Raw genomic sequence first — 13,135 nt, forward strand, 5'->3', positions numbered from 1 at the left:
GAGGAAGAATTTCTTCACTCAGAGGGTGGTGAATCTCTGGAATTTTCTTCCCCAGAGACTGGAGGCTCAGTCGTCAAGTATGTTTAAGACAGAGATGGATACATTTCTAGGTGGTAAAGATATTTAGGGATATGGGGATCGTGGGGAAAGTGGTGTTGATGTGGAAGATCAGTCATGATCAAGGACAAAGAATAGAGAAAATTACAGCACATGAACAGGCCCTTCGGCCCTCCAAGCCTGTACCAACCGTGCTGCCTGACTGAACTAAAACCCCCTACCGTTCTGGGGTCCATATCCCTCTATTCCCACTCTATTCATTTATTTGACAAGAAGCCCCTTAAAGCTCACTGTTGTATCTGCTTCCACTACCTCCCCCAGCAGCGAGTTCCAGGCACCCACCACCCTCTGTGTAAAAACAATTTGCCCCGTATACCTTTAAACCTTGCTCCTCACATCTTAAACCTGTGCCCCCCAGTAATTGACCCTTTCACCCTGGGAAAAGGCTTCTGACTTTCCACTCTGTCCATGCCTCTCATAATCTTGGAGACTTCTGTCAGGTTGCCCCTCAACCTCTGTCGCTCCACAAACAAACCAAGTTTCTCCAACCTCTCCTCATAGCTAATGCCCTCCATACCAGGTAACATCCTGGTAAATCTTTTCTGTAAATAAGAACATAAGAAATAGGAGCAGGAGTAGGCCATCTAGCCCTTCGAGCCTGCCCCGCCATTCAGTAAGATCATGGCTGATCTGAAGTGGCTCAGTTCCACTTTCCTGCTTTCTCCCCATAACCCTTAATCCCCTTGCCTACCAAAAACCTACCTACCCGCGTCTTAAATATATTTAGCGAAGTAGCCTCCACCACTTCAACGGGCAGAGAATTCCAGAGATTCACCACCCTTTGAGTGAAGAAGTTCCTCCTCAACTCCATTCTAAACCGCACCCCCCCTTATCTTGAGGCTGTGCCCTCTCGTCCTGCTGTCCTTTCTGAGCGGGAAGAACCTCTCCACCTCTACCCTATCCATCCCTTTCATCATCTTATATGTCTCAGTCAGATCCCCCCTCATCCTTCTAAACTCTAACGACTACAAGCCCAGTCTATTCAGCCTCTCTTCATAGCTCAACCCCCTCAACTCCGGTATCAGCCTAGTGAACCTCCTCTGCACTCCCTCCAAGGCCAAAATATCCTTGCGCAAGTGCAGTGACCAAAACTGCACACAGTACTCCAGCTGCAGCCTCACCAGTGCCCTGTACAGTTGCAGCCAAGACCTCCCTACCTTTATATTCAATCCCCCTCGCTATGAAGGCCAGCATCCCATTTGCCTTCCTGACCACCTGCTGCACCTGTAGGCTGGGTTTTTGCGACTCATGCACAAGGACCCCCAGGTCCCTCTGCACCGTAGCATGCTGCAGCTTTTCGCCCTGTAAGTAGTAGTCCTTCCTACTATTATTCCAACCAAAGTGGATAACCTCACATTTGCCAACATTGTACTCCATCTGCCCCTCTCCAAAGCCTCCACATCCTTCTGGTAGTGTGGTGACCAGAATTGAAGGCTCTATTCCAAATGCGGCCTAACTAAGGTTCTATAAATCTGCAACATGACTTGCCAATTTTTAAACTCAATGCCTCAGTCAATGAAGGCAAGCATGTTGTATGCCTTCTTGACTACCTTCTCCACCTGCGTTGTCACTTTTAGTGACCTGTGATCAAGTTGAATGGTGGAGCAGACTGAATGGACCAAATGGTCTACGCCTGTTCTTGTTTTCTGTGTTTTTACAGCCACATAAACACTGTGTCAATTATTATTTTATAAACTTTAACCACACTAAATTGAACTGAAGTGTTCACTCACTCACTGAATATCTTTATGGCAGGTTAGTTTTGAATTCTCCCCTCTAAACCAAGGCTGCGTCCTTTCGTTGGAATGTCCTGGAGAAGGTGAAACAACTTGTCATACGGCCATCAACCAGTCTCTTCAGAATAGTCAAACAACAATTATATCAGCGTTCAGCTTCCTCTGATCCTGTTCAGCTTTGACACTGTGAGTTGCGGTTTTGATTCTGAATCAGTAGATCATGGATTTGAGCCCCAGCCTGGAGCTTGTGTGTGTGTGATCCTGGCTGACACACTCGGTGCAGTATTGAAGGAATCAGCCCTGGTGTATTGCAGATGATATGTGAAAGCAAGGTGCAGTCCAGCTCACCAAGTGGACATCCCAAAGATCGACTTCAAAAGGCAGGGAATTTTCTCAGTAACTTTTTCTCCCACAATCAACATCACTAACCAGATTGTGTAACATAAGAACATAAGAAATAGGAGCAGGAGTAGGCCATCTAGCCCCTCGAGACTGCCCCGCCATTCAATAAGATCATGGCTGATCTGTCATGGCTCAGTTCCACTTTCCCGCCCTCTCCCCATAACCCTTAATCCCCTCTCTTATCAAGAACCCATCAACCCGCATCTTAAAAATATTTAGCGAGGCAGCCTCCACCACTTCAATGGGCAGAGAATTCCAGAGATTCACAGTAACCATTATCACAATGCAGATTATTGGAAATTCATAGATTTCTTACAGCATAACAGTGACTTCAATGTCAAACACTGGAGCAGCCAGGTTTGCAAAAGTAGTTACAGAAATTCAGATCTTCCCTTTTCTTCCTCAGTGAGAATTTGCAGAGCCTCAAAAATTACTCATTGTTCGCTATCTTTCCCACTCCACCTTCCTGGTCTGTGCCAGTGAGACAGGTACAGAGCTTTCATTACCTTCCCTGACTGTGTGGGAAGCTCATTCCTTCAAACTGACCACTTTCAAGATGAGAATGGACTGGTTGGGGAATTGATGTGGAGATGCCAGCGTTGGACTGGGGTAAACACAGTAAGAATTCTCACAACACCAGGTTAAAGTCCAACAGGTTTATTTGGTGGCAAACGCCACTAGTTTTCGGAACGCTGCTCCTTCGTCAGGTGAGTGGGGGGTTCTGGTCACAGACAGGGCATATAAAGGCACACACTCAGTTTACAGAATGCTGACTAGAATGCGAGTCTTTACAGCTAATCAAGTTTGAAGGTTGCAGACAATGTGAGTGGAGATAGCATTAAGCATAGGTTAAACATATTAACCATATAAAGAATTTACAGAATACTGATTAGAATGCGAGTCTTTACAACTAATCAAGTCTTGAAGGTGCAGACAATGTGAGTGGAGATAGCATTAAGCACAGGTTAAAGAGATGTGTATTGTCTCCAGACAGGACAGTAAGTGGGATTTTGAGAATTAATGATGCAGACAACAGTCTCGTGGACCAGGAGAGAGTGTGTGCTCATATAAAATCATTGTTTCAAAGGATTCTTCACTCATTATACTAAAAAGCAATCTCTCGTTCACTAACATACAATGTCAGCCTGAGACTGACAAGGAAAAGGTGGTTCATCCACTTACCTGATGGATGCTTCATTCAACATCTGTCTCAGTGTCTGCAAGATCGCACACACGTCAGCTGGAGACTCCTGTCAGTACTAGCTCATGTTCTGCTCTTATACCGCCATAGTTGCAATGAAGCACATTTGCTGATGAGTCAAGGAAGGAGTTCCCTCCGTCCAATAAATGAGAAAGACTTGGCTTAGGGTGAACTGATGTCTGCTTCTCCACGCACCAGTACCTTATTTGCGGTCGATTCATTGCAAATGCAATTAATCTTCAAGCCACATCTAATCAAATTTGATTCGTGATATTTCTGAGAAAGAACATTCAAATACACAAATTAAGAGCAGGAGTAGGCCACTGGGCCCCTTAGGCCTGCTCTGCATTCAATCAGGTAAGAGCTGATCTTTATGTAACCTCTACGTTCCTGCCAGCCCCCATCAACCATTCACTCCTTCACTTAGAATCTATCTCGCTCTGTTTTAAAAATATTAAAAGAGTCTGCTTCCTCTGCCTTTCGAGGAAGAGAGTTCCAGAGACTCATAGAATCCCTACAATACAGGAGGAGCCATTTGGCCCATCGAATCTGTACCAGCCACAATCCTACACAGGCCCTATTCCTGTAATCCTGATTTACCCTGTTAATCCCACTGACACTAGGGTCAGTTTATCCCGACTGATCAACCGAACCTGCACACCTTTGGACTGTGGAAGGAAACTGGAGCACCCGGAGGAAACCCACACTGACACAGGGAGAAAGTGAAAACTCCACACAGACAGTGAACCGAGACCAGAATTGAACCTGGATCTCTGGTGATGTGAGGCAGCAGTGCTAACCACTGTGCCACCACAGAATCGTAGAATCCCAGCAGTACAGATCCATTTTGGTCAGCTTTCTGTTTCCAGTTAGCTGAGCCTATCTTCTATCTATGCCAGTATGTTATTCCTACATCATGAGCTTTTATTTTCCACAATAACTTTTGATGTGGCATCTTAGCAAATATCTTCCAGAAATATAAGAACTAGGGATCACTGTTTAAAAAGAAGAGGTCACCCATTTAGGGCAAAGATGAGAAGAAATGTTTCCTTCAGAGGATCATGAATCTCTGGAACTCTGTTCCTCAAAAGATAGTGAAGCACAGTCTTTGAATATTTTTGAACCAGAGCTGGGTAGATTCTTGATTAACGAGGAGGTGAAAGGTTACCTGGGGCAGGTAGGAATATGGCTTGATTAACAAGGGGGTGAATGGGTATTGGGACGTGTAGGAATATGGGTTGATTAGGTTAGGTGCATTGACCCGAACAGGTGCTGAAATGTGGCGACAAGGGGAATTTCACAGTAACTTCACTGCAGTGTTACTGTAAGCCTTACTTGTGGCAAGTAAATAAACTTTACTTCTAACAAGGGGTGAAAGGTTATTTGGGGGCAAGAATATGGGGTTGAGGTTATCATCTGCTCAGACACGATGAGATTTAATTTTCCTACCCCTGCTCCCAATTTGTTTGCTCGCATATTTACTTTGTGTGCTTTGCCAAGAGCTTATAACATACAAAACAAGTCTTCCTCTTTCATCTAACGTCACTGTGGCATCCTGGCTGCCCGGCAGATCACTTTGAAGTTAAGCTTTCTTTCTAAGAATGTGATTGTCAGTTGATGGAGAGAGATGAATTGGCAGATTTTTTTGTGTTAATCCTGGGCAGAAGCTCAGATACGCAGTGACTTACAAAGCTAACGTAACTGGGGAAAGGGTAAGTGAAAAATACCCTGCAGATCAGGGTATCTATACCAAATGTTCATGTAGAGATTAAACCTAAACAAATTCGACCATTTTTGGCTAAGATCAAATGTCAGACCAAGCCCAAGAAGGGGGCAATGCCTTAACTTGTCAGCTTGGATCTTGTTTGTGTCTCTTGTCAGGCCCATGAATTAGATTCAACTGGAATTTGAATTTGGTTTTTGGAGAAAGCAAGGGATGGATTTGCAGCATGGTGGTATAGCAGTTAGCACTGCTGTCTCACAGTGCCAGGAACCCAGGTTCGATTCCTGGCTTGGGCCACTGTCTGTGTGAAGTTTGCACATTCCCCCCATGTCTGTGTGGGTTTCCTCCAGGTGCTCTGGTTTTCTCCACAGATCTGCAGTTTAGGTAGATTGACCAGGGTAAATTGCCCCTTAGTGCTAGGGGGACTAGCAGGGTTAATATGAGAGGTTACTTAAAAGTTTGTTTATTATTGTAACAAATAGGCTTACATTAACACTGCTATGAAGTTTCTGTGAAAGTCCTTCAGTCACCACACTCTGGCACCTGTTCGGGTGCACTGAGGGAGAATTTAGCATGGCCAACGCAACTATCCAGCACCTCTCTTGTACTGTGGGACGAAGCTGGAGAACCCAGAGGGTACTTGTGCAGACACAGGGAGAATGTGCAGACTCTGCACAGACAGTGACCTGAGCCGGGAATTGAATCCAGGTTGCTGGCCCTGTGAGCCAGCAGTGCTAACCACTGTGTCACCATGCCACGAGAACAGGATCTGGATGGGATTGGTATCAGTGCAGGCTCGATGGGCCAAATGGCCGCCTTCCGCACTGTAGGGATTCTATGATTCTGTGCATTGGCTTTGTAACTTTAAGGGTGAAGTAAATATTTAAAAAACCCTTTCCTAACCTTCTTGACTCCACTGAATACTGCCTTAGCTTCACAAGTCAGCTGTCCCTGCTTCTATTCTTGTTTTTATAATCGAACAGCAAGGGGACATTTCCAAGATGCGGGATTGAGCAGAAAATGGAACACGATATTCAGTGGTTAGGTGAGAGTGCCAACTGTGCTCCCAGAGTCTGTTCACCACTTTAGCTGATTTGGGCAAAGGGAAGGAGTAACACAGGAGAAAACTCAGGCACCACCACCTGCTCGGGACAATTAGGGACAGGAGATAAACGCTGGCTTTGCATCCCTGAAAGAATAAAAGGAAGGTACTTAGAAATATCTGGGGATCAAGGCGAATGGGTGACAGGGATGCTGATTGGCAATGGCTAATGGCTTCAATATGGAACCAGGAGGAAACTCACTCACTCCCCCCAGCGCCACAATAAGGTCAGTAAAATAATAACCAGTTCAGGAGATAGTCACAGTGGTCCATTTAAGGACCCCTGGTTTAGTTGCCAATGACCTTAACAAAATGCCTGCAGTGTGTACTGAGTGCCATTCACTTGTTCCTGAGTGAATTTTGGGTCTCACCTTATTCACATATACAAAGAGAGCAGACCCTACCTCAGGTACATGGGTTAAAAACATTGGACTTCAGAACAGAAGTTGGCAAATTCAGCCCTTCAAGCTTGCTCCGCCATTCAATCAGATCATGACTGATCTCTCCCTGGTCTCAAATTCACCTCCCCACCTTCTCCCCATCTCCCCTTATCCCTTTTTCTCATTAGAAATATATTTATTTCCTTCTTGAAAACATTCAATGATTCAGACTCATTGAATCAGGGCTAGAGTTAGGGTAAGGGTCAGGGTTAGGGTCAGAGTTCGGGTTAGGTCAGGGTCAAGGTCAGGGTTAGGGTTAGGTTCAGGGTCAGAGTTAGAATTAGGGTCAGCATCAGGGTTAGGGTTAGGGATTAGGGTTGGGTCAGAGTCAGGGTTAGGGTTAGGTTATTAGGGTCAGGGTCAGAGTTAGGGTTAGGATCAGGGTCAGAGTTAGGGTTCGGGTCATGGTCAGATTTGAGTTAGGGTTTGGGTCAGGGTCAAGGTTAGGGTCAGGGTTAGGATCAGGGTCAGTGTTAGGGTTAGGGTCAGGGTCAGGATCAGGGTCAGGGTCAGTGTTAGGGTTAGGGTGCAATGTGGCAGCGAGTTCCACACATTCACCACCTTCCATGAGAAGTAGCTCCTTCTCATCTCAGTGTTAAATCCCCCATTATAGAAAGCGAAATAGGGGATTTAACCAAGATCACAGGGGAGGAGGGTGGGGGGAGTCGAGCTGAGTGTGGGCAGAGCATTGTATCAGGCCATCAGAGGCCCAATAAATACCAATCCAGAACGCATTGCAAAGAGGTTAGATTAAAAATACTGTGATAGAAGCAAGTTTCTGAAGGCGCTGGAGATCTGAAACAAAAACAGAAAGTGCTGGGTAAACTCAACAGATCTGGCAGCATCTGTGGAGAGAGAAACTGAATTAATGATTTGAGTTCTCTTTCGAGGCACAGAGACTTGAAACATTCTCTCTCCATTGATGCTGTCAGACCTGCTGACTTTTTCCAGCATTTTCTGTTTTTCATAAAAACATTAAGCCCAGCTCTAAGTGGGACATTGGAAATTGAGCTAAGGAGATTTGCAAAGATACTGAGGTGAAAAGTTTTTGATTTTGATTTATTATTGTCACATGTATTAGCATACAGTGAAAAGTATTATTTCTTGCACGCTATACAGACAAAGCATACCATTCATACAGAAGGAAAGCAATGTGTGTAAAATGTAGTGTTACAGTCGTAGTAGAGAAAGATCAACTTAGTGCGAGGGAAAGTCTGACAGCAGCAGAGAAGAAGCTGTTGAGTCGGTTGGTACGTGACCTCAGATTTTTGTACCTTTTTCCCAACAGATAAAGGTGGAAGAGAGAATGTCTGGGGCGCATGGGGGTCCTTGATTATGCTGGCTGCTTTGCCAAGGAAGCAGGAAGCGTAGACAGAGTCGATGGATGGAAGAAGGGTTTGCGTGATGGACTGGGCTTTGTTCATGGCCCTTTGTAATTTCTTGCGGTCTTGGGCATTGCAGGAGCCCATACCAAGCTGTGATACAGCCAGAAAGAATGCTTTTTAAGGTGCATCTGTAAAAGTTGGTGAGAGTTGTAGCTGACATGCCAAATTTCCTTAGTCTTCTGAGAAAGTAGAGGCGTTGGTGGAGCTTTCTTAACTTTAGTGTTGGCATGTCGGGAAACCACGACAGGTTGTTGGTTATCTGGACACCTAAAAACTTGAAATTTTTGACTATTTCTTCTTCTTCTTTGTTGACGTAGACAGGGGCATGTTCTCCACTACATTTCCTGAAGTTGATGACTAGCTCCTTTAGTTATGAAGCTAAAGAAACTGGGGCTCCTTCTAATGGGACTGGACAGGTTCAGACGAAGTCCGACTGAGCTGCTGAAAGGCTGTGATGATGAACACAAGGAAATGCATTTCAATTTGTCTATAACCAGGGAACATAAATTTAAAATTTATTTAAGACGCGGGTTGATGGGTTTTTGGTAGGCGAGGGGATTAAGGGTTATGGGGAGAGGGTGGGAATGTGGAACTGAGACACGACAGATCAGCCATGATCTTATTGAGTGGCGGGGCAGACTCGAAGGGCTAGATGGCCTACTCCTGCTCCTATTTCTTATGTTCTTATAAAATTACCATAAGAAGAAGACAGAATATTTATGGGCATGGGATTGGTGGCCTGACGAGTTTAACATTTTCACCTGAAAAGGCTTCTGCTCAGCCAATCCTCCCTCAGATGCTCCCTGAATTGCCAGCCCAGACTTTGTACTCTGGTCTCTGGCATGGGGTCTGCAGACATAAAGGTGTGACCGAGAGGCTGGAGTGTCATCACTGAGCCAATCTGATACTGACCAGGATGCTGGAATCTGAACCAAACACAGGGAATGATGGAAAATCTCCACATGTCTGGCAGCACCTGTGGAGAGGGAATAGAGCCAACATTGAGAGTCTGGATGACCCTTTGGCAGAGTTGAAAAGAAGGAAAATCAGACAAGTTTATCCTGTGATATTGGCCATAATACTCCATGGTTCCGAGCAGCCAGGTCAGGGGTTTAGCCCCTTTGATAAGTCTTGCCTGGCAAAACCTAAGTGAATCAGCACAAACTAGGGTCAAATCTGGGACACTAGTAGCCGGTGCAGTCAGAGCATCTCATTGCGTCAATTATTCCTATTACTCAGTGTGGGTCCGCACACACTCAAGTAGCAATACCTTCCATGAAACGAGGCAACCATCACATCTTCAGATGCGAACTGCAAAGATCAGTTTCTGGTACCCGAGCAGATAGACTGCAGCGCAGATCCTGCCTCTGTAAAGTAGGTTAGATGTGGTTTCCAGATAATTCTGCTGTAAATCATTAGAAAGAGGAAGGAAAGTCCATGGTGTTGGAGAACCTGCAGGTAACAACCTAACAACCCCCCCCCTTACTCAGTCATTCAGTGATATAATTTTCCACATGAATAGGTAGGAAACCCCTGAGCTGATGCCAGTAACCTGCGGCAAACCACATGTCAATGTTGTCCCCTATAAAAGAAGGCGCTGCAAGTACTCAGACAACCAGATTCAAGAGAGAACACAGAACAGGCACATCCGCTTCAAGCTCCAGTGAGTCTCTGTGAAAATTCTGCAGCAAAAATCAACAAGATGCTTTGTAAATTCAGCCCAAGATCCCTAATGGTGAGTAGATGGATAGTTAAAGTAAGAAATGCCAGTTGCCGCTAAGGGTGTACAGAAGAATGGTATGAGTTCTAATCGTTTATCGGGAGAATTCCAATGATGAACTGCAACCAAAACTTTCTCTTTCCTTTGCTGTAAAATTGAATATATTTCGACAGGTTTGGTTTTCAATGAATACCTAGTAAAATATTCAAATGTCACACTGAGGAATTAGATAAGGCTGTGGAATGGTGATGTGAATGTGTAAATGCGATGACAGTAGCTGTACTGGCTCTCTCAACCAAAACTGCACTCTGATTTAAAATTGCAGTGTTTCATTTCAATGTCAGATAATTGAAAAACATATTCAGCAGGAGCTGGTGAAAGAAATTAACATCATTTTTTGTTTGCATGTGGGCTGTGGGAAGTGATTAAATGGGGGGGTGGAGTGTACATGGGCTGTGCAAAGAGATTGAATGAAAGCACCACAAAGTCCTAGAAACAGCAAAAGATAATCTATTGTTGGCATTGCAGATTAAGTGTTAAATATTGGCCAGGTTATTGGGGTAACACCCACTACTCTTTTTGTAAACAGTGATGTTTCACATCCACCCATCAGGGTCATGGCTTAGCGCCTCATTCAAAAGACAGTATCTCTAACAGTGTAGCACTCCATCAGTGGTGTCATCCTACGTGATGTCTCCAGTTCTTGTTCTGCTACCAACTAAGTGAAGAGAAAATGTCAGTGAAGATGAGGGCTGTCTAATCCAAGGTATCCCTGAAACTGGAGGTTGTGTGTATGATTGATTCTGTCAATATGTCAACCTGAATTCACCTCTGCTTTATGGTTATGGAGGACAGGAATGTCTGAACATCAAAAAAGGTTTCTTTGTGAAGATTCTTTTTTCCTAAAATAAAAGAAACAGCTTTATTGTTGATTAGATTGCTCGGTACCCTCGCTCCATGTTTCATCTGAAAGGTTAAACTGTAGGCCCACAGAAATGGTGATAACACCACAGTGAGTAGTCTAATCCCAGAGACCTGAGACCTGAGTACAGCTGCTGGTTGCAAAAATGAAATGATATTCTCAGAACAATGCTAGTGACTTCCACAAGGAAATTATATAAATATTTCAAAAGGAAAGCAATTCCGTCACTAATGGAGAAAGAGTAGGGGGGAAAGAGCTAGCCTAGGAATGGCGGGCTAAACACCTGCTCCTGCACTCTATTCTTCTCTGATTGGTGATGAGGGAAGTGAGGGAGGATATTAAGATCTATGAAGGATGAAAACTTAGCCTAAAGATCAGCACACAATGGTGAATAATCTGAAGGATTGCCTCCTCTAAGTATTCACCAGGCAAGGCAAGAGCGACATGCTTGCTCCAAAGAGATCACAAGTTGAGGCAGAAGCTGGAGGTGAATTAATACTCAATGGTTGATGCTTTCTCTGACAATGGCCCGTTTTTGTTCAGGTCTCTGCTGTGTTGCTCATCGTAACGCTCACCATCCTAGCCGAAACCACCACTGCGGGAAAAGTGAGGAATAAAAAAACAAAGATGTGTCAGCCGCGTTTGAGGAGGGACACAAAATACACGTTGGACTTGGATCACATCAAGTTGCTGCTTCAAACTCCATCACCTATCTTGAAAGGTGGCTTCAATAATCGCTCCCTGTCCCCCTGGATCTACAAGTAAGTGTAACCTGCTTCATACCTCTCCTCGATTCTATTATCAAAATGCTGACTCCCTTTACAAAGTTGTTAACTAAGGAAGGCCAAAACATTGCATGTTTTTAAGAAACAGTTAGATATGACACTTGGGGCAAAGGGGATCAGAGGCTGCAGGAGGGGAAGGGAGATCAGGCTATTAAATTGGATGATCAACAATGATCATAATGAATGGTGGAGCAGGCTCAGTGGGCTGAATGGCCTCCTCCTGCTCCTATTTTCAATGTTTCTATGTTTCTAACTAATACCCGTATCCCCACTCCCACTACGTCATCATGGTATTCCCAACTGTCCACTCACACTACTGGCTCTTTCCACCTCACTAGGCTATCACACTCTGCCACTGAATGCTAATCAACTGTTTTCATGGTCCTTGGGATTTGAGGGTTTCTGATCTCAATCTCTGTCAGGACAAGATGATGATAAGAAGCTTCTTTTCATTCAGGACTAAGCAATCAAGCAATCAAATGAAGCTGTGTAACTTAGGATACTCACCAACAAACAGATAATGTGCCATTGAATCGATGCAATGTTTGACTTATTTACCTTTTTCTCCTGTTTCAGGGAAGACACTGATGACAATCGCTACCCTTCCACCATCTTTAAAGCACAATGTGTGAGTTCATATTGCAAGAACAGCAAAGGGTTCGAAGATCAAAATCTCAACACTGTCCTTGTCCAACAGGAGATAATTGTCTTGAAGAAGAAAAAGGTCTCTGATCACAATATCACCTACCGTGCGGAGAAGATGCTGGTCCCTGTTGCCTGTGTCTGTGTCTACCCAGATATTGTGAGTGCTTAAAGGAGGCAGCAAAGCCCCAACAAAGGGTAATGCTACTTTCAGCAAAGCCCGACCCAATCAGTCTTTATTATTCTAAATGGCCAATTCACAGTGAGGAAGAAAACCATTCAAATCAAGAGCTATCAGAAAGTCATTAGTAATGTTTTGAGGCACGAACTCATCCCCCCTCAACTCCCTCCCACCCCACTCCCCCCCTCAACTCCCTCCCCCCATTCCTCCCAACCCCACCTCCCCTCCCACACCCCACCCACACCCCCAGGTTAACAGGAGTCACCTTCATTTTAGGATCAGGCCTCCTGGTGCATTTGGCCCTTCAGTTAGAACAGTTAATGCTCCATAAACTCCAATCTTTTTGATTCTGGTCTCTTCTAAAGAACAGAAATTTCCCAAATTTCCTTTCCTCATGTGATTAAGAAATCCCCTAAAGATCCCATATCCTTTCAGGGAAAAAAGAACAATCAAACAATGTTGAATCCTCGGTGTACTTGGTTTACCCTAGAGTGGGCATGACAAAATTGAAAGCTTTCTCCCCATAACTGAATTATTGTGACAGATGTTGACTGGATTGGGAACCATTTCCCTCAGCCAGACCCAACCCTTACCAGAATCAGCATTGCGGCCTTTCTCTGACTGGGAAAGACCTATAAAGGCTAGAGTTCTGGTCCAGTATTCACATTGAGAGCAATGCTCCTTTCCCCTTCTCCCTCCAGAGATTATGCCTCTACTTATGGAATGGATACCTATTTCTCCAACACTTTTCAATATTGTATTTCTCTTTAAGCTAGATA

General features: G+C 44.6%; 1 protein-coding gene across 1 annotated transcript; it reads left to right on the top strand.

Annotated features, from left to right (window-relative positions):
* The first annotated feature begins 9,747 nt into the window (after nt 1–9,747).
* LOC145350667 (interleukin-17F-like) lies at nt 9,748–12,453 on the top strand. Its single transcript, XM_080199885.1, has 3 exons — nt 9,748–9,841; nt 11,292–11,509; nt 12,110–12,453. Exons 1-3 carry the CDS (start codon nt 9,809–9,811, stop codon nt 12,345–12,347), a joined length of 489 nt encoding a protein of 162 aa, XP_080056011.1. The 5' UTR covers nt 9,748–9,808; the 3' UTR covers nt 12,348–12,453.
* The last annotated feature ends 682 nt before the right edge of the window (nt 12,454–13,135 follow it).

This window comes from Carcharhinus amblyrhynchos, chromosome 12 (assembly GCF_965287045.1).
Source record: "Carcharhinus amblyrhynchos chromosome 12, sCarAmb.v2.hapA, whole genome shotgun sequence".
Classification (NCBI taxonomy): Eukaryota; Metazoa; Chordata; class Chondrichthyes; order Carcharhiniformes; family Carcharhinidae; genus Carcharhinus; species Carcharhinus amblyrhynchos.